The 17,939-nt window shown below is 57.0% G+C and overlaps 4 protein-coding genes across 21 annotated transcripts; 2 read left to right on the forward strand and 2 right to left on the reverse strand.

The window, feature by feature from the left end:
* Window positions 1–106: 106 nt before the first annotated feature.
* Window positions 107–9,568, reverse strand: LOC144065753 (ceramide-1-phosphate transfer protein-like). 10 transcript variants are annotated; one of them, XM_077588829.1, is made up of 15 exons: window positions 8,345–8,597; window positions 8,189–8,268; window positions 7,921–8,087; window positions 7,739–7,844; window positions 7,472–7,668; window positions 2,647–7,406; window positions 2,178–2,565; window positions 1,852–1,873; window positions 1,606–1,643; window positions 1,363–1,401; window positions 1,126–1,160; window positions 884–922; window positions 647–681; window positions 408–443; window positions 107–183 (listed from the first exon to the last, which is right to left on the reverse strand). In XM_077588829.1, the coding sequence occupies exons 1-6, from the start codon at window positions 8,433–8,435 to the stop codon at window positions 7,178–7,180; spliced, it is 870 nt and encodes a 289-aa protein (XP_077444955.1). In that variant the 5' UTR covers window positions 8,436–8,597; the 3' UTR covers window positions 107–183; window positions 408–443; window positions 647–681; window positions 884–922; window positions 1,126–1,160; window positions 1,363–1,401; window positions 1,606–1,643; window positions 1,852–1,873; window positions 2,178–2,565; window positions 2,647–7,177. The 10 variants fall into 10 exon arrangements, with proteins under 10 accessions (XP_077444955.1, XP_077444953.1, XP_077444961.1 ...); XM_077588827.1 differs by having other exon boundaries at window positions 107–443; XM_077588835.1 differs by adding an exon at window positions 8,692–9,568 and having other exon boundaries at window positions 107–922; window positions 8,345–8,457.
* Window positions 2,459–7,143, forward strand: LOC144065749 (tripartite motif-containing protein 2-like). The gene is made up of 13 exons (XM_077588818.1): window positions 2,459–2,626; window positions 3,065–3,304; window positions 3,371–3,516; window positions 3,596–3,776; window positions 3,866–4,125; window positions 4,232–4,370; window positions 4,438–4,608; window positions 4,680–4,991; window positions 5,090–5,257; window positions 5,346–5,514; window positions 5,586–5,656; window positions 5,781–5,921; window positions 5,993–7,143. The coding sequence occupies exons 2-13, from the start codon at window positions 3,206–3,208 to the stop codon at window positions 6,143–6,145; spliced, it is 2,010 nt and encodes a 669-aa protein (XP_077444944.1). The 5' UTR covers window positions 2,459–2,626; window positions 3,065–3,205; the 3' UTR covers window positions 6,146–7,143.
* Window positions 9,569–9,733: 165 nt separating the features above from the next.
* On the reverse strand, window positions 9,734–17,935 carry LOC144065742 (atrial natriuretic peptide receptor 1). 5 transcript variants are annotated; one of them, XM_077588800.1, is made up of 24 exons: window positions 14,155–15,599; window positions 13,916–14,092; window positions 13,742–13,835; window positions 13,547–13,679; window positions 13,343–13,475; window positions 13,170–13,274; window positions 13,008–13,110; window positions 12,785–12,930; window positions 12,635–12,707; window positions 12,409–12,559; window positions 12,256–12,342; window positions 12,032–12,175; window positions 11,848–11,969; window positions 11,644–11,782; window positions 11,519–11,567; window positions 11,294–11,395; window positions 11,114–11,233; window positions 10,954–11,047; window positions 10,798–10,885; window positions 10,580–10,719; window positions 10,352–10,504; window positions 10,178–10,276; window positions 10,012–10,103; window positions 9,734–9,944 (listed from the first exon to the last, which is right to left on the reverse strand). In XM_077588800.1, the coding sequence occupies exons 1-24, from the start codon at window positions 14,164–14,166 to the stop codon at window positions 9,801–9,803; spliced, it is 2,700 nt and encodes an 899-aa protein (XP_077444926.1). In that variant the 5' UTR covers window positions 14,167–15,599; the 3' UTR covers window positions 9,734–9,800. The 5 variants fall into 5 exon arrangements, 4 of the variants coding, with proteins under 4 accessions (XP_077444926.1, XP_077444928.1, XP_077444927.1 ...); XM_077588802.1 differs by adding an exon at window positions 17,830–17,935 and having other exon boundaries at window positions 10,580–10,885; window positions 13,916–14,208; XM_077588801.1 differs by adding an exon at window positions 17,425–17,464 and having other exon boundaries at window positions 10,580–10,885; window positions 13,916–14,208.
* Window positions 15,670–17,297, forward strand: gpha2 (glycoprotein hormone subunit alpha 2). 5 transcript variants are annotated; one of them, XM_077588845.1, is made up of 4 exons: window positions 15,670–15,805; window positions 16,230–16,441; window positions 16,500–16,684; window positions 16,741–16,982. In XM_077588845.1, exons 2-4 carry the CDS (start codon window positions 16,315–16,317, stop codon window positions 16,843–16,845), a joined length of 417 nt encoding a protein of 138 aa, XP_077444971.1. In that variant the 5' UTR covers window positions 15,670–15,805; window positions 16,230–16,314; the 3' UTR covers window positions 16,846–16,982. The 5 variants fall into 5 exon arrangements, with proteins under 5 accessions (XP_077444971.1, XP_077444969.1, XP_077444970.1 ...); XM_077588842.1 differs by having other exon boundaries at window positions 15,782–15,805; window positions 16,107–16,441; window positions 16,741–17,297; XM_077588843.1 differs by having other exon boundaries at window positions 16,230–16,684; window positions 16,741–17,297.
* Window positions 17,936–17,939: the final 4 nt, after the last annotated feature.

Raw genomic sequence — 17,939 nt, forward strand, 5'->3', positions numbered from 1 at the left:
GATACCCCAAACATACTTAAGGAATGTCACATCTTTTGGTAGCCATTATAACATTACACCCAATTTATGTTCAAAAGCTTCAAAAAAGAAATCTTGACACAATGGAGAGAATTCAGGCACTTTATTGAATTAGAATAGGGTTAACATTTTCATACTTGGAGACGCTGCCTTGATGTGAACAACCTGTGGGAAGAAGAAGGAAAAAAGACAGCCATTAACTAAGTTCTGTTCTAAGACCATATCCAGGCAAGTTGAAAAAAAAAATGCTTCATTTATTTCGCTCAGACATCCAAGGAAGAATTGGGCCGTCTTTGGTCACATGACCTCTGGTGAAAACTACGAATGGCAGGAAAAACCGTCATCACAGCGCCGCAGGAGTTCAAAAGATCCCTCAAATATCAACGTACCAGAGACTCCGAACTGTCGACGAAAAGAATCCTTCCCTGAAAGACAAAGAAATCACAAGTTGATGTGCTTGCTCATTAACTTTAAGTATATATTTTAAATCCGTCTGCTTCGCTCAGACATCCAAGGAAGAATTAGGCCGTCTTTGGTCATGTGACCTCTGGTGAAAACTACGAATGGCAGGAAAAACCGTCATCACAGCGCCGCAGGAGTTCAAAAGATCACTCAAATTTCAACGTACCCGAGACTCAAAACTGCCGCCGAAAACTTGTTTTCCTAAAAGGAAGAAATCACAAGTTGATGTTCTTGTCTATTAACTTTGTTGTTATTATTATTAATCCATTTAGTTCGCTCAGACATCCAAGGAAGAATTGGGCCGTCTTTGGTCATGTGACCTCTGGTGAAAACTACGAATGGCAGGAAAAACCGTCATCACAGCGCCACGGATGTTCATATAACCTCGAAAAATTCAACATACCTGAGACTCACAAAACAGCTTCCGAAAAAGAATTCTTCCCTGAAAGAAAGAAATCACATGTTCATGTTCTTGTCCATTAACTGTTATTTTGATTATTATTAATTCATCTAGTTCGCTCAGACATCCAAGGAAGAATTAGGCCGTCTTTGGTCATGTGACCTCTGGTGAAAACTACGAATGGCAGGAAAAACCGTCATCACAGCGCCGCAGGAGTTCAAAAGATCACTCAAATTTCAACGTACCCGAGACTCAAAACTGCCGCCGAAAACTTGTTTTCCTAAAAGGAAGAAATCACAAGTTGATGTTCTTGTCTATTAACTTTGTTGTTATTATTATTAATCCATTTAGTTCGCTCAGACATCCAAGGAAGAATTGGGCCGTCTTTGGTCATGTGACCTCTGGTGAAAACTACGAATGGCAGGAAAAACCGTCATCACAGCGCCACGGATGTTCATATAACCTCGAAAAATTCAACATACCTGAGACTCACAAAACAGCTTCCGAAAAAGAATTCTTCCCTGAAAGAAAGAAATCACATGTTCATGTTCTTGTCCATTAACTGTTATTTTGATTATTATTAATTCATCTAGTTCGCTCAGACATCCAAGGAAGAATTAGGCCGTCTTTGGTCATGTGACCTCTGGTGAAAACTACGAATGGCAGGAAAAACCGTCATCACAGCGCGACAGGAGTACATATTACCTCGGAAAAAATCAACGTACCTGAGACTCACAAAACTGCTTCCGAAAAGAATTCTTCCCTGAAAGACAAAGAAATTAAAGTTGATATTCTTGCTCATTAACTTTGTGTATATATTTCAAAATTTATCTGGTTCGCTCAGACATCCAAGGAAGAATTAGGCCGTCTTTGGTCGTGAGACCTCTGGTGAAAACTACGAATGGCAGGAAAAACCGTCATCACAGCGCGTGTTCAGGGATAATAAGAGCACATTGAAGGTGAAAACATACCTGGTTGGCTCGAGAAGATCTCCTAAAATGAGAAAAAGGAGCACGTTAGCTGATGCTGCCCTAGCAATAGTCATTTAAAGCCCTGGGTTGCCAACGAGAGGCACTTCGGCAACGTGTTAGTACAAATAAACTCTACTGAATGTTTTGAAACACACAAACAGAACAATTACATACACAAAGTGCACATTTCTCAAGGCACGACACAAGAAAATATGGACGTGGGCGACGAGTTGTAACTGCGAGTTGCCATTGAAAGGGCAATCGACAAGAATCCTCGTAGCAAGAACGTTCTACGAGCAAATTGCGGGGAGAGACGGCTTTATTACCTTTATCCCATGTCTAATGTTGCAAAATGAAAAAGAAAACGATGGAGAACTTTGAACGCAGAGTCGTTAGCAGATTAGCGTGTCTCTCTCTTCGGCTGCCAGGACCCAAAAGGCCGATTGAGAGTCGGCGTCGCGCTTATATGTCGCCTCGTGCCATCAGCGCCGTCTGGCGGATGGAGGCCGAATGACGGAAGGCTTCTCTAAAGGCATTCCTGATTGGCAGATGTTACATGAAAGCCGATTGGGCGGCCCTCTCACCTCCCCCTTCTGGTCCTGTCGCTGCTGGTACTGATGATGGTGGTGGCCTCCTCCCCCTCCTCCTCCTCCGCCTCCTCCGCCTCCTCCTCCCCTCCTCGCTCACACGCGCACACACACACACACCGACACACTGAGGCAGAATAGGATGGCTTGAGGCTGCAAAACACACTTGCCCGCCGCACTGAATTATGGTGAGTATGGCTTCCCTGACCTTCTTTGACAGGACGCGATGGCGTGACGAGAGGCCCAATGACGGATGGAGGGCTGATGATGAAGGGATGAAATGGTAGCATCTGTAGCGCGTCTCGGCGACACATCCGGCCTGCGAGTGCGCATCAAGTTAGCATCCCCCGCGCTAACGCTGGCAGTAGCTCGTGACTCATGCGGATCATTTCCCACCGCAAACACGTACAAGTACGCTATTAGCCAGTAAGACGCTTTGAGAACCTAGTGTGGCGAGTAACCGATACGTATACGATTCGTCGCCGCCCAACGAAAGGGAGCGTTTCGGGATCAAAGGCCCCACTTGGGGTCTCCGTGGCAACCGCAGCATCAGCCTCACGATGAAGTTCCAAGTGTGACCTACTTAGCGTGAATGTCGCGGGGGGCTTCCTTCTTCTTTTCGACAGGACGGAAAGTGACCTGAAATCACGCGTCGCCGCCGAGGGTGGAGCTCGGGTAGACCCCAATCCCATTTGTCCGTGGACGCCATGTGGCAGCCCACCAAAGTCCGTGCGCTCGGACTCGCGCGGAAAGCCCCGTAGCGGCCCATGGCGACGCATCAACACTCTCCGGACAGCAGCAGCGAGGAGTGTACCGTGCTGGAGGCTCCGCCCCCTAAGGACACCTGCCCCCAACACGGGGGCAAGGTGAGGCCGTCCCGCGGCCCCGAGGCTCGCTCCCGTCGCCCGTCCTTCACGGCGTCTTCACCGTAGGTGTCCGAGTACTGCTGGGCCTGCACGCGAGCGCTGTGTGGCGAGTGCGCGCCGGAGCACGGCGAGCACCCCAGGGTTTCTTTGGGCCAGGCTTTGGAGCGGTACCGGAGCACCTTGGAGACGGGGATGAGGGCGGCCCGCGACAGGTGAGCAGAGACGGCCGGAGGCCGGCGTGCGCGACATGGAAGTGGACAGCGGCTGACGTGGTCACGTTCCGGTCCTCAGACTGCCCCAGATTTCGGCCGCCGCCGTGGTGGTGGGGGAGATGGTCCAGCAGCTGACAAATCAGAGGGCAGCCATCGAGGATGACATCTTGTCCAGCTTCGAGGACCTCCACAAGCAGTTGGACGTGAGGAAGAGTGTTCTTCTCATGGAGTTGGAGGTCACCTTTGGCCTGAAGCACAAGGTGATTGAAATGAAGCAGAGCGCTTCTCAAATTCGGGATTCTGTCTGTCAACGGTTTGAGAAGCCGCCACGCCGCTGTGTTGACCACAGGTCCTCCAGTCTCAGTTGGAGACACTCCAGCAGGGCGAGGGCGCCGTGTCGTCCGCGTGCTCCCACGCGCAGGAGGTCTTGGCGACCGACGAGGGTGCCGCTAACCTGGAAACGGAGCTGGAGGTCAAGGAGAAGCTGGAGGAGCTGGCCCGACGGGGCCTGTCGTGTCAGCCGGAGGAGAATGACCAGCTGGACCTGATCCTGGAGACGGACGGACTGCGCAAGTGGATACACAACCTGGGCACCATCGTGACCACCAGGTAAGTGAATTTGTGGCGCTTCATAGGAAAGGGGCTGGGTGCGGCCTCCAGTTCAACTCCAACAGACGGCGGCCCGTCTCGTCCCAATCGGAATCTGTTTCCTTAGTGCGGTGGCGAGCCAGAGCGAGGCCATGGGCGCCGGCCTGGAGCAGAGCATCGTGGGACTCCCTTCCTCCGTCACCATCGTCACCCGGGACAAGTCCGGAGGGGCCTGCAAGAACGGGAACGCCATCTTGTCAGCTGAGGTCGCGCCCCCGCCCCCGACGGGGCGAAGGCCGGGCCGGCTGACCCGGTCTCGGTGTCTCACGGCAGGTGTTCACGCCCGACGGCAGCATCGTGGACGGCGAGATCGTGGACCACAAGAACGGAACGTACGAGTTCGTCTACGTGGTGCCCAAGGAGGGCGACTTCTCGCTGGCGCTGCGTCTCTACGACCAACACATTAAAGGAAGTCCCTTCAAGCTAAATGTGGCTACGCCACAGGTGAGCACCCCGCTGAAAGAAACCCCATGGATCTGGGATTGAGCCATTTTAAAGCGTGACACTGCCAGCAGGTGTCGCCCTCCACCACCACACCCTCCAACTCGGCCGCCACCGCCGCCAACGCCACGCCATCCACGGGCTCCTCCGAGGGCACCAAAAGGCGGGGCAAGTCCCCCGGCCAGAAGAAGAAGGGTTCCAAGAGGGCCAGTAGCGCCTTGGGGACGCCCCGCCGCAAGACCCAGAACCCCATCGAGGATGACCTGATCTTTCGGACGGGAACCAAGGGGCGGAACAAAGGCGAGTTCACCAATGTTCAAGGAGTGGCCTCGGCCGCCGCCAGCGGGAACATCCTGATCGCCGACAGCAACAACCAGTGTGTGCAGGTGACGGCGCCGTCTCGTGAGCCGGCGCCCATTTCGGCACTCGGAACGTGGTTTGAAGTCCACGTACCTCTGATTTTTCATTTGGAGGGATGTTTCAGGTCTTTTCCAGCCAGGGTGAATTCAAGAGTCGATTTGGGCTGCGAGGACGGTCGCCGGGCCAACTGCAACGGCCCACGGGCGTGGCGGTGCACGCTAGCGGCGACATCATCGTCGCCGACTACGACAACAAGTGGGTCAGCATCTTCTCCAGCGATGGCAAATTCAAGGTGAGCCAGCGCCCACGATCGTGTGAAGCTATGGCCTAAAACCCAAAGGGTGTTTTTTTCTCTCTCTCTCTTACTCGCGGGGGAACAGGCCAAGCTAGGTTCGGGTAGGCTGATGGGACCCAAGGGCGTGTCGGTGGACCACGAGGGTCACGTCATCGTAGTGGACAACAAAGCCTGCACCGTCTTCATCTTCCAGCTGAGCGGAAAGCTGGTCACCAAGTTCGGGAGCCGGGGGAATGGAGACAAACAGTTTGCGGGTACGGTGCCAATTCGACCCCTCGGGGGCCCCGACGTGCCGCTTCAACCTTTGGTCTTCCGTGTCCCCAAGGTCCGCACTTTGCCGCCGTCAACAAGAACAACGAGATCATCGTGACCGACTTCCACAATCACTCCGTCAAGGTAACGTCGTTTCCGAGCAAATCTTCCAAAGAAGTGGCAAGTCGTTGAGATGCCTTCAGCCCGGTTCTTCTGGGTGGCTCCTGGGAAAGGCGCCTCCCCCTCGCTAACATTCCCTCCCCGCCAGGTGTTCTCGCCCGAAGGGGAGTTCCTTCTAAAGTTTGGCTCCAACGGCGAAGGCAACGGACAGTTCAACGCCCCGACGGGCGTGGCCGTGGACGCCAACGGGAACATCATCGTCGCCGACTGGGGCAATAGCCGGATACAGGTGCGCCACTCCGTCCCTTCCGCGCCGCCGTCCGCCAGAAGCGAGCTTCCTTCTCGATCCAACCCGTGCAGGTTTTCGATGGCAGCGGCTCCTTCCTGTCCTACATAAACACGTCGGCCGACCCCCTGTACGGGCCGCAGGGACTGGCCCTGACCCAGGACGGCAACGTGGTGGTGGCCGACTCGGGGAACCACTGCTTCAAAGTTTACCGCTACCTGCAGTGAGGGCCAGACGGAGGAAGATCGAGGAGGCGGCGCTCCCTTACCGAGTCCACGTTTGTCAATGTCAAAGCCCCCCGGACGGACGGTCGAGGTAGCCAATGCGAGTCCAATCGATGTCATCCATCTTGTCCTCCGATCGATTCCATGTCATTCAATCCGGGTACGTATTCCGCCTCCCGGCCTCCGGGCGGGGGTTGGGTTCCCCGCTAACGTCCCCGGCGTTGTGGGCTAAAGGGCCAAGCTGGCCTTCCCCACGTCCCGCACCGCCGGGACAGCGCCGCCGTGCAGACCCTTTAAAGCGACCGCTTCCAGTTAGACATAGGCGCCTTACGAAGGGCAGAATTGGCGCAAGCGCTCCGCGATGGCCGTCGGAGTTGACCGCTAACGTCCCACGAGCTCATGAATTTCATTGAATCTTACTTTTGATTGTGTTCCATTGTGTGCATTGCAAATATCAAGTGCCAAAGCGTTGAGTTGATCTCTCCTTGGGATCGATTGACCTACAATAAGTAGTCCTCCAAGAATGGCGATCGTGGCCCAGCTCAATATCCGCCACATTTAGTCGTAGTCTACTCTAATCACTATTCAGTAATCCGAATGTGACGCCATCTGCTGTCTTCAACTGTGACGAGCGGGCGCATACCGCAAGCTCAGTGCTAACGTCTGCGTCCAACTAATTCCTCGCCGAGGCCGTCACGAGCATCCGTTTGGCAGCATGTTCCCAAAGCGACGATTGTATGGTGCTCGTGGCCAGGTCGACGTGGTCCGCTTTTAGCACGTGGGGCGACCGGGCTAAAAGCGTCCCCATCTTCGCAAACGCCGATTGGCCGAGAGCCGCTCGTCAATTCAAAGAGATCCGTGAGCAGAAATGATTGATTGCGAGCATCTTTTTATGCTGTCAAGAGCTGTTTATGTTCTATGGATTGTTTATCGGTTGTACGTGTGAATGTTTCCTCTCTGCATGGCCATTTAATAATCAATAAATGAGATTCTTCATCCAATGGGAGCCGTACTTTGTCGGGGCGGAGCCGCCCTTCACGGCAGGTCCAGCAGCCGGTGCTCCTCGAGGATGCGCTGGGTGGCGGCGTGGACCCCCCGGAGAGCCCGGACGATGACGCGCAGCGCGGGCTCGGCTTCGCGCTGACTCCGGGCGCACACCAGCCGTAGAAAGTAGTCCCGGTCGGGGAGGGCCAGAAAGACCAGCTCCGCCGCTTGGCGCAGCACCCACGGGTGGTGGGGGGCCAGCGCCACCTGGTAGGCGTCCCTGAGGCCAAACGCTAGTTTACGCGGGCCACCGCGTCGTGGATCGGCGACGGCTCGGGTCCGAACCTGCCGATCTCGCCGGGCGTCTTGAGGCGTCCGTGTCGGTCGGGCTCGTGGGTCAGGCCGTCCAAGGTCATGGCGATCCACAGCAGCGAGCGATGCAACCGTAGGAGCGTCCTGCAGCCCGAATCGCTGCGGCGCGAAAGTTCCGCCGCGCCCGCTCGGAGCTCCGCCTCCGCCATGCCGCGCACTGAACGGTACGCCTGCAGAAAAGAGCACGAGAGGGGCTCAGAGGTCCGGCTCACGGTCGGGTACCGGAGTTGAGCCTCTCACCCTGCCGTCTGGCCCTTGGGCGGCAACCAGCCGTCGGATTATGTCAGTTTTCTCCTTGACCTTCTCGGAGAAGAACGAGACCACGGATCCCAGAGACTCCATGAAACTGTCCACGGGACGGAGCGCGCCGGGTTGAGCTCGGCGCTGCGGCGGCGCCGCGGCGGAGCGCTATCGGGACGTACGTGATCAGCTCATCCCAACTCTGCAGGTACGGCTCCAGCAGGACGTCGTTGGGAACGGAGACGCTGAACTTCAAAAAGTGGAGCAGACGCCACGCCTGAAACGATTGGCCGGGGCACTCCCCGACGAGGGGCGGGGTTTCGTCGGGCTCCGTCCGCGGAGGCTCAAACTGAAAGAGAGGAGGAATTTGACGTTGCTAACCAAAAATATGTCTGTAGTGATGGAGGAGGGGGGTGGGGGTCATGAAAGCAGCACAGGTTGGTTGTTTACAGTTTTTTTGTTTGTCCGGCACGGAAAGTGCGCAGGGTCACAGTCTCCGCCACCGCCACCGCCACCGCCGCCATCTTGAGCTGCGGAGTACGCGGAGAGCGTTAATCCCGATCAAAAGTCAGTGGCGGGGGGCGCCGGCCGGGCAAAGTGACTCACGAAGCCACACAGAGCTCAGGAAGACAAACAGCGCCAAGATGGCCGCCAGGAGCAGGCAGCGGAGCGGCGCCCTACGTCCGAACGCTACCATTGAGACACCTGACGGCAAAAGACTGGGAACACAAACACATGCGTGGATCACGACGGGCACTTGGTGATAAGCGCCCGCGTCACCAGATGAACTTTGAGCTCGATCTTTGCTTCCGCTTGGACGGCTTTGTACACACCCGGGGAATTGAACATTCAGGGTGAAAAAAAAGCTAATTTTAGTAAACATTCTGCCATAATACAAATTTAGTAACGTGTCCACATCAGAGAAAATCAGCGGCGGCCCGTGCATTTCATACCTCGGACTTCAGTAGTGGCTGTAAAACTGGGCATTCCGGTGATGCACCTGGTTAGTGCGTCTCTGGGGTCTTGGGTTAAAATCCAAGTCGGTCCACCTGTGTGGAGTGTGGAGTTGATCACCCCATTTCCTTTCTTTTTGGATCCAGCAGCCGAAATATGAAAAGCTCCTGCTTTTAGGCCGGCTGAGCTGAAAATGTTCGAGTTGACCTGTATGAACTTCAAGTGGAATGTAATTACACGAGTGAAACAGAGAGGCGCTGTGGCGCGGCCACACATTTGCGGAAACGAAGAAGGACACGTGACGTCACGTGCTTTCGCTTTTGTTTACTTGCCGATTCTTTTGGGGGGGGATTTAAATGCGATCTTAGAGCCCCCAAGTCACAAAATGGTGGTGGTCAGCAGACGGACTCTGGAAAGGATTGAATCAGCGGTACAATTCACGCTTACGCTTTTTAAAAAACACCATGTTTTGTTGCTATTTAAACTCGGAAGCAACGTGCTCCGTCGTTCTCGAACGCTTGTCTATTCACCGACAGATATTTTCTATGCATTTGAATGGCAACAAGTTGAAGGCGTTGGTGCTTAAATGGTTTCCTTTTGCGTTCGTCTCAGGTTTCGTCCGCGGTGGTGCTCTTGTCTTGGTCCTATGTCATCTACGCCGGCAGGGTCGCAGCTCATTGGCTCCTGGAAAGAGGACGGCCTACCAGCGTCCTGACTGACAGGTACCCGCTCTTTCATCTCCTTTGAAACAAACAGGAGCAGGTAGCCATGGAAACCATGCACGTGCTTCTTTGTTTTGAATGCAGCTCTGATGTATTGTGTCACTAAAAGACGAGACGAGCCGAAACGAGACGCCAGCTTGTTGAAGTGCGCCGCCAGATATGGAAATGGACATGCTTAATAGAATGTGTGAGCAAGCTTCAGATGAGGTGGACAATGTCCACTCCACACGAGTGATCCTCTCTTCACGTCTAATTAAAAAGATGCTTTGCATTGCGTGGTGGAAACGGTCCCGAGAGTGAGTGATGTGAACGGGCAACGGAAAGACTAACGGCATGTTTATTCTGGGGTACAGTTAGCTAGCTAGCGTTTGTTAAGGCCGCCGCATTTAGGCGGTCGGACGCTCGGCGGCCTGGAGCGCGCCCGGCAGCGAGAATCCAAACTGTCGCTCTCTGGGCGAGCCGCCGCCGTTGCCGTCGGACTCCCCGGAGGTCTTGCCCTCCAGCCAGTACGTCACCATGTCACCTTTCCCCTGACGAGAAGACCGGACGCTTGACTAAGCTTAGCGGGCGCCCGAGAGGCCTGGCGCCGGTCCTGACCTTGACCGGCATCGTTCCCCGACACGCCAGCGCGTAGCCGCCGATCTCTTCCAGCAGGTAAAAGACGCTGGCGCTGCACTGGATCTTCAACGCTGTGCAACACCAGATGCTCGGTGGTGTACAGCGAGGGTGTAGACGAAGGTGGAGACGAAGGCGGAGACGGTACCTAGGCTGGTGGACTCCATCCGAGAAGCCGTGTTTACCGTGTCGCCGAAGAGACAGTAGCGTGGCATCTTGGTGCCCACCACGCCCGCCACCACCGGACCTGAGCCGACGCGGGGCAGACGCTAAGCTTTGTTTTGCCCCAATTCGGGAGACGCGCTTCCAATGTGGCACGCACCCGAGTGGATCCCGGCGCGAATCTGCAGCTGCGTGTTGGGCTTGTGAGGGATCCCGAAGGTGCGGCACACGGCCACCAAGTCCAAAGCCATGCTGGCGATCTCGGAAGCGTGAAGAATGCCGTTCTCCCGGGGGACGCCCGACACCACCATGTCTGCGCAAGGGGAGCACTGTAGACCAGCTCGCCCGCGGCGCTAAAAAAACAAACCAAGTGGTGGCGGGTACTCACAGGCGTCGCCGATGGTTTCCACCTTGTAGACGTCGTAGTTGTCAATGATATCGTCGAAAGTGGTGTAGAGCTTGTTGAGAAGGTCCACCACCTGGTACGGCGTACTGCTGCCGGACAGCTGCGTGAACCCGACGATGTCGCTGCGCGCAAATGCAAGCGTTGGAAATATAGCGGGCCGGCAGGCGACCGCCGCCTTCCCGTCGCTCGGCCGGTCCGACCTGAAAAAGACGGTGGCGCTGACGTAGCTCTGAGCCTGCGACGGTTTGCCCTGGCGGAGGTCGTCGGCCACCTGCCGCGGGAGCATGCCTGCGCACGGACGCAGACCATGGACCCGACCCGTGGGCGCTCGCCGTCCGCGTGCGTTAGCTCCTTACTGTGCAGCAGCCTGTCCGTCTTCTGCTTCTCGTGCATCAGGTCTTGCGTCCGCTCGGCCACCAGCACTTCCAGGTGCTTGCTGTACTTCTCCATCTGAAAAACAGCGTGGGCTGATGCGGCGCGCCGGAGGTGCCGGGCGCCAAGGCCGCCGCGTCCTACCAGATTCATCATCATGTCCACCGGACTGACTTTGACGGGGTTGATCCGGCAGACGAACTTCCTGATCTGTTCAAAAGTGGGCCGTTGCGCGGGATTTTGAGCGCCGCACCGTCGGATGAGCTGCGAGCGCAAAGACGGACGTCAGCGACGCCGCGGCGATCCGTCGGGTGGCTCCCCCACCTCCACGTAGTCGGCGGGACAGGGGCAGTTGTTGTGGGCTTTGCTGGAGATGAGCTCGGGGAGAGGTGGACAGCAAGAGCTTTCCAGGCTGGAATCGTCCACCTGCACGCCAAAAAAAACGCCAGGTGACGTCGCACGGATGCCGGCGAGGGAGTAGCGGCTCGCCCGCCGCAAACGGGACCATTGGAACGCAGAAATGTTTGGGCGGCAAGGATGCGCGCTTACCGGGACGGGGTCACTTCGCGTGGCGATCTCCAGCAAGATGATGGAAAAACTGAACACGGGCACAAGTGTTAGGCTCCCGCGGCCATCTCTTCCAAGCGCCGACTTTGTGTCTGGTGTCTCGTGACCTGAAGACGTCTCCGGTCAGCGTGGGCTCCGCGTCGCCGTCTAGGAACTCGGGCGGCCTGTACACTTCTCGGAGTCGCCGCTGGTAGGGCGAGGGAGGCTCCGCCCCTTCCCCCCGGCGGTACACCCCGAGCCCGTAATCTGCCGAGACCGCGAGGACCGTCAGGGGCCCGGAGAAGGCCCCCCACCCCGCCTCGGGCTCTCACCGGTGATCTTGCAAACCCAGCGGTCGTCCAGCACGCAGTTGGAAGACTTGAGGTGGCCGTGACAGATGCGGTGCTGGTGGAGGTAGGCCATCCCTTTGGCCATGTCCACGGCGAAGGAGAACCTGGGAGGCTCTGGCGTCAGGCCCCACCCCCTGGCGGCCCCCCCCCAAAAAAGCGGCCTGACCTGAAGCCCCAGTTGAGCGGGATCTCCTCGTTGAGAAGCACGTCGTTGAGACTCCCCTTGGGGCAGTACTCGGTCACTATGGCCACGCTGGGCGCTTGGACGCAGCCGCCGATGAACTTGCACAGGTTGGGGTGGTCCAGCTCCCTGGTCGTACGCGGGTCGGCCGCCGATGGCTTTTGGAGCGGCGCCGGCCGGCCGGACGGACGGACGGACGGGTTTCTTACCTGACTTGCTTGACTTCCTGTCGGATGCTCTTGGACAGAGAGAAAGACTTGCCGGGAATCTTCTTGATGGCCACCGTCCGACCGTCGCTGCGAGACAAGCACGTGCGCTCTGGCCTCGGCCCAAAGGTCAAAAGGTGAAAGGGGCGGACGTACTAGATCCCCGTGCAGGTGAAGGTGGTCTTCCCGCCTCCCGCTTGTCCCCCGCAGGAAGCCAGGGCCGTCACGCAGCTGGTATTGCTGTCGCTGTGTCCCGCCGCCGGCGCCGCGCTAATCAAGCTGCTGGTGGTCACGCGCGCTTGATGATCTGCGGCGCCCAAGACGCCGTTTCGGAACTCGCGGTCTGTTGGGCTGCGCGGTCTACGGCCCGAAAATTTGCTACCTGGCTTGATGTGGTCAAAATGGATGATCCAGCTCTCGTCCCACAGCAGTTTCTGCTGCTGATACCTCAGCCACTGAGCGAGCGCGCCCATCCGGTAGGAAAGGTCAGGAGCGCGTGCGTGGCCGGGCGGGCCGGCCGGCCGAATCTCACCGTGGCGGTCAGGACGAAGCAGACGCAGAGCAGGCTCAGCGGCAGCCCCACGGCCACTTTGGCCCACGCCGTCATGGGGCATTGGCCGCAGTCGGCGGGGCAGGTGGAGCACAGCTCGCCCTCCTGGCACTCGTCGTCGCCGCAGACTGTCGACGCCCCAGAGGCGACACGTCACGCCACGGCGATGGCCCGGCGGGGGCGTGCACACGCGCGCGCGGCGTACCTGCGGAGGGCAGCACGGTGCTTTTGGCCTCCAGCGCCACCTGCATGCGACCCACTCGGATGTGAGCGATGAGCGAGGTCAGGCCCACGTGGAACAGAACCACCTGCCGGACCGGACGCCCCCGTTAGTCCCGTCTTGGCCTGGCGGGCGCGGCCTCCTCACCTTGGCGCTCCAGTTGCTCTGCGTCATCTTGCCCGAAGTGGAGATGGTGTGGGTGAAGATCTTGCCGTCGTCAGGGATCCACGGGCCGCAGATGCTCTCCGAGGCCTGGAGGCGAGTTCGGGAGAGAACGGGGCTCCCTCGACCGACTGACCGGATGGCACGGCTTGGCGTACCATGTGTCCCAGCGGGCACGAGTGGACGTTGGCGTGATGAATGCAGCAGTTTTCACCATCGGCGTCTTTCCAGTCGGCGGGACACTCGTGTTCTTGGCAGAACCTCCGAGCGTCCTCCGCGCCCTCTATGGAACTGAACCAATCCGCACCATTTTTTTTTTATAGCCCAAGCCCAAGCAGACCGGGCCCCGTCGGGGTCGCTACCCGCGAGGAAAGATGTCGTTGTCCACGGCCCAGCCGTAGAAGGAGTCTCGCGCGGAGACCGAGTAGACGACGGAAAACACCTGGCCGCTTGTCACCGTCTCGGGAGGCCGCAGCACCCACGCCATCTCCAGACCTGCGCGCGGCCACGTCAGCGTGACCGGCCCGGCGGCGCTGGGACGCCGCGCGCACGCTTACCTCCGCAGCTGATCATGTTGGAGTCGTCGGGGCGTTCCAGGGGCCAACAGTCGTACTCGCTGTTGTCCAGGTCGTGCCAGGAAGACGCGCACACCTGCGGTGGGTGGGAATTCAGGCGGGACGGAATCTCAAAAGTAGCCGCCCCGGGTCACGGCCAGCCGCCGCGAATCTCACCCAGAAGACGGCGAAGCAGAAGACGCCTTTCATGACGGAGAAAAGCGGACAGAAGCCAGCCGGAGGAGGATTTGGGCAACGCGGCGGTCGGGTCTGGTCTCTGCACCCGAGTGAGCGTCGGGCAGAGAGACAGACGACCTCCCTTTTCAGCGCCAGGGTGAGCGACAGCGCCCTCTGCTGCAGGGCGCTGGTAGTGCGCGGCTCTCTGCACCTGGATTCAGTCTGGACCGTTTCCTCACCCAAATGTTCATCGAGTCCTCAAGTTGGGGCCTCGTCACAGACGGGACCTGCACCTGCCCGCGTCCGTCGTCGTTGGGCCGACGCGGTGGAACGGAATGGAGGAAAAGGCCCGTTAGTAGCACTTTGATGATTTGCCTTCACGCGTGTCACATTTGCCACGGCTCGAGGGCAAATGAGAACGCTAATCACCCCCCCGACGGCCGGCAAGCACCGGCGCGACCCAATCGCCCGAGGCGAGCGTGCAAAGGATAACCACTGTGATTAAGCTTAATGACAGCATTGCATCAGTGGGAGAGGTCAATTGTTGTCTTCCCGCTGCTAGCAAGCCGGTCCCAAATTAGCCTTTCATTGTCGCTAGTCCGCTCAAACTTCTCGGCAGCCGTGGTGGAAAAAATGATTTCCGCTCCCGGAGTTATTTGTTTTCCTAAAATGACAAGGCGTCGCCCTGACAAAGTATTAAGTATTAAGTTTGATCTGGAGAGTGAGCTCATCTCCGGCACTAAACAAAATGAAAAGGAGTGATAATGACACTTCCGAGGTGTGCGTGTGCGTGTGTAATGTTGCCATCGGCGTTGGCGTGCCGTCGTATACAATTCAGTCTTTCTTCTTAAGCCGATTCTGCTGACTTTTCGGGTTGACTTTCACCACTAAAGTCCATTGCCCAAATTGGCCTTTTTGCCGGAGACGGCTCACCGCAGAGGTGGTCTCTCGTCTTGTCTCGTGTAAAGTGGAGCACATTCCTGCTCGCTCGCCGTTGATGAATAAAATGCCACTTGCTTAAATGTTTCCACTTGATGAGTGTCCCCATATGGAAAGCGCCACTTTCCTCCCGTCAATCTGGGTGACTTAAGTGTTCCACCTCCGTGCGTCGCTCGCTCGCAAGCATTGTCGCCAATTTTGGCCCCCAATTTGGCCCGTCACGTGTATTGTCTTTGCCAACGCCATCTGGGATTTTGACACCGAGCCGGGGGTCCCCCGTCCGTCCGCTGGGGCGCCGTCTCCAACGGGCTCCTTCCCGGCGGATCGGGCCGACGAGTCGACGGTCACCGCGCCAACAAAGGCGAGACGGGCCACGCGTCGCCGTGGCTGAAAAAAATGGCCCCGACCATCCGATGGGAGGGGGGCGTTTCGTTCCGTCGGCGCAATAATTGCGCGGATGTAATTGAGGGTTAGGATGATGTCACAAATTCCGCCTTTCCGTTGCCACGTGTGGGAGGGCGGCACAAGGTGATGGCCGCTACCTTTTGAGCGAATACAAATGATGGCCAGCGCGGGCACGAACCTGTCCGGCGGTGGGGAGGGGCCACCGGGGGCCACCCGGGGCCTCGGATGCGGCGGCACTTTGAATCCTGCCACGTGATTGGACATCCGACGGAAGGAGTCCAACCCGAGAGTGGCGGTACGTTGATGGAAAAGCTAATCTAGTTTTCCTCTGTGTCACCGATCTGCACCCCCCCCTCCAAACCCAATTGCTACACCCCACCCCCCCTCAGGTCGCTTTTAAAAGGGCGTCAGGCTGGCGGTAGGCTCGCTGACATGCTAGCGAGCCACCGTAGGAGGAGAAAGGACAGCGTGGGTGTGTCCCCAGATAAAAGTGGCTGCCGTCCCACCCGCACGAGGCTCACTAGCCAACGCGCCTCACCTGTCCAGGTAAGAGTCCTTTGCCGCTTTCCATTTGCCATCAGCGTCCCCTGTGACCTCATTCAAGCCACCGTATTTCGATAGGCCTTTTTTTTAACCCCTGCCCAACGGCATCATCGTTCTGTCATCTGCTAATGGGTACGACAGTTTGGACACTAATGTTAGCGTTTTTTTTCCTCGCTCCTTGGGCTGGTTTACCCCAATCCACATGACTACACTTGACTGGCGGAAAAGGGGGGTTCCCGCGTGAGGGATGTCGGGCCGGCCAAATAGTGGGAAAACCTGACTCGCTGTTCACATTCCTCGCCAGGCCAGCCAGCGAGCGAGCGTGCGTGCGTGCTAAGACGGCGCCCATCGCTCTGATTTTCCTTCAAAAATGCAACTCTGAATGAGCGCTATCGCTTGGCAAACCATTTCCCCCCTCGACACGCAGCCGAGTGTTCCGGGGGTCCCGACGTCCGAAAAAGTCTGCCCAAACGCACCTTGGGCTCCCGGGGAAGGCCTTTTGACGGCGGCCGATGTCGCGGCCCACCACCTTGGGCCTCTGCCTGCTGGCGGTGCCGGCCATGTCGCTACTGCTTTTGTCCCCGAGCGGCGACGGCGGCGGCGAGAACGCGGCCCCGGTGCCCGGCTGCCACCTCCACGGTGAGTCCTTTCCGCTGGCCGGTGTCCACGTCCCGGGTCCAACCTTTGCGCCCGGCAGCCTTCAACGTGAGCGTCCGCAGCGACCGTCGCGGCACCTGTCGGGGGACCCGTCTGGTGCACGCCTGCGTGGGCTACTGCGAGTCGGGCGCCTTCCCGTCCAGGTACTCCGTGCTGGCCGCCTCCAACTTCACCCGCAACGTCACGTCGGCGTCCAGCTGCTGCACCATCGGCGAGGAGGCCAAGGTGAGCGGTAGCCCGGCCAGCGCTATTTCTCGGTCTCATCCCCTGCGCTCAACCAGGTCAAAGTGCGCTTGGAGTGTCCCGGGGGGCGCAGCCACGACGACTTGGAGATGGTGACGGCCAAAGCCTGCCGCTGCGCCATGTGCCGCGCGTCCCGCTACTGAGCCGCCGGCGCACGGCGTCCGCGCTGCTCGCAAAGCCCTCGCCGTCGAAGAATGTCAAATATTCACGGGTCAAGATTGGACTCTCTTGGCGCCACGGACGATGGCGGACGTCCAATCATCTTCCTGGAAGGCGTTCGGCGGCAGGCCACGAGTTCGCGCTTCACGCGGCGCCCGTTTAAAGGCGCCGAGGTTTCAGTAGTAGACATCCCATCTGTTAGAAGCAGGAGCGTTGCTGCCAGGCCTCCCGCTTCAAACGGTTTAGTGATTGGAAGCGGCTGTCCAAGAAAGCCAGAGATGTCTTGCATTTGTTGTCATTAAAAAAGGCTTTTGGAACATCACATTCTTGCCATTATTGGATATGGGGTTAGGGTTACTATTTATATTTTATCATTTCCTGGGAGCAAAAGACAGTTGTTGCGCTATAAAAAATTATCTTTTGAAAAGTGGGTTAGGTGAGAAAGGAAATTTTCAGTTCCACACATAGCACAGCAAATTTGACCCATTTAAGCAATGTTTGGGTGTTATTTTTGTTAAAACATTGTAAACCAAAGTGATATTATGAGGAAAATAAAAACTCACAAAATAGCGGTGCTGTCTCGTAGTTCATTCTCGTTAACTTCAAGCGGAAATGACTAAGCGGAAGCACTGGAGAAGGTATGGATTTTTCAAATATGAAGAGTGTAATGCTTAAAAGTACCACAAGAGGGAAGCACGTCAACATATTTCTGGTCAGTCATCGATAATCCTTGCAAATGCTCAAAGCTTAAGTTTACACACTTAGAGAAGGTTAATGTTTTTTGTGACAAGGAGAATGTTAACATAAAACATCCATAAATCACAATTTATCTATTCTATTATCCTTATAAAGCGTGATTTATGGATGATGTGTGTTGTGTGTGCGTGTGTGTGCACCTGGAAACTCGCTGGCGGAAATTCTTCCCCAAATGACATTTGTAAATGACGTGGAAAGGCGTCCTACCGTACAAGTAAATTGGGTCAGTCAGCGTGGCCAGCAGCATCATGTCTCGCCGAGTCTTCCCTTAACGACAGGGGGGAAAAGTTTTTCGGGGAGCACCTGGAAACTCTTCCGAAAA

The sequence above is a fragment of the Stigmatopora argus genome, chromosome 20 (assembly GCF_051989625.1).
Source record: "Stigmatopora argus isolate UIUO_Sarg chromosome 20, RoL_Sarg_1.0, whole genome shotgun sequence".
Classification (NCBI taxonomy): domain Eukaryota; kingdom Metazoa; phylum Chordata; class Actinopteri; order Syngnathiformes; family Syngnathidae; genus Stigmatopora; species Stigmatopora argus.

Bases quoted from the DNA above. Each gene is read 5' to 3' on its own strand.
- LOC144065742 (XM_077588799.1), bottom strand. The intron at 11,783-11,847 runs GTGAGAGCCCGA...CGGTCTCGGCAG, and splicing joins CTGGGTTTGCAAGATCACCG to ATTACGGGCTCGGGGTGTAC. The intron at 10,277-10,351 runs GTGCGTGCCACA...GCGTCGGCTCAG, and splicing joins TCGCGCCGGGATCCACTCGG to GTCCGGTGGTGGCGGGCGTG.
- gpha2 (XM_077588841.1), top strand. From the start codon at position 16,185: ATGAGCGCTATCGCTTGGCAAACCATTTCCCCCCTCGACACGCAGCCG. The intron at 16,442-16,499 runs GTGAGTCCTTTC...TGCGCCCGGCAG, and splicing joins GCCCGGCTGCCACCTCCACG to CCTTCAACGTGAGCGTCCGC. The intron at 16,685-16,740 runs GTGAGCGGTAGC...GCGCTCAACCAG, and splicing joins CCATCGGCGAGGAGGCCAAG to GTCAAAGTGCGCTTGGAGTG.
- LOC144065753 (XM_077588835.1), bottom strand. From the start codon at position 8,435: ATGGTAGCGTTCGGACGTAGGGCGCCGCTCCGCTGCCTGCTCCTGGCG. The intron at 7,845-7,920 runs GTACGTCCCGAT...TCCCGTGGACAG, and splicing joins AGTTGGGATGAGCTGATCAC to TTTCATGGAGTCTCTGGGAT. The intron at 7,669-7,738 runs GTGAGAGGCTCA...TCTTTTCTGCAG, and splicing joins CCCAAGGGCCAGACGGCAGG to GCGTACCGTTCAGTGCGCGG.
- LOC144065749 (XM_077588818.1), top strand. From the start codon at position 3,206: ATGGCGACGCATCAACACTCTCCGGACAGCAGCAGCGAGGAGTGTACC. The intron at 4,609-4,679 runs GTGAGCACCCCG...CACTGCCAGCAG, and splicing joins TAAATGTGGCTACGCCACAG to GTGTCGCCCTCCACCACCAC. The intron at 5,515-5,585 runs GTACGGTGCCAA...CGTGTCCCCAAG, and splicing joins TGGAGACAAACAGTTTGCGG to GTCCGCACTTTGCCGCCGTC.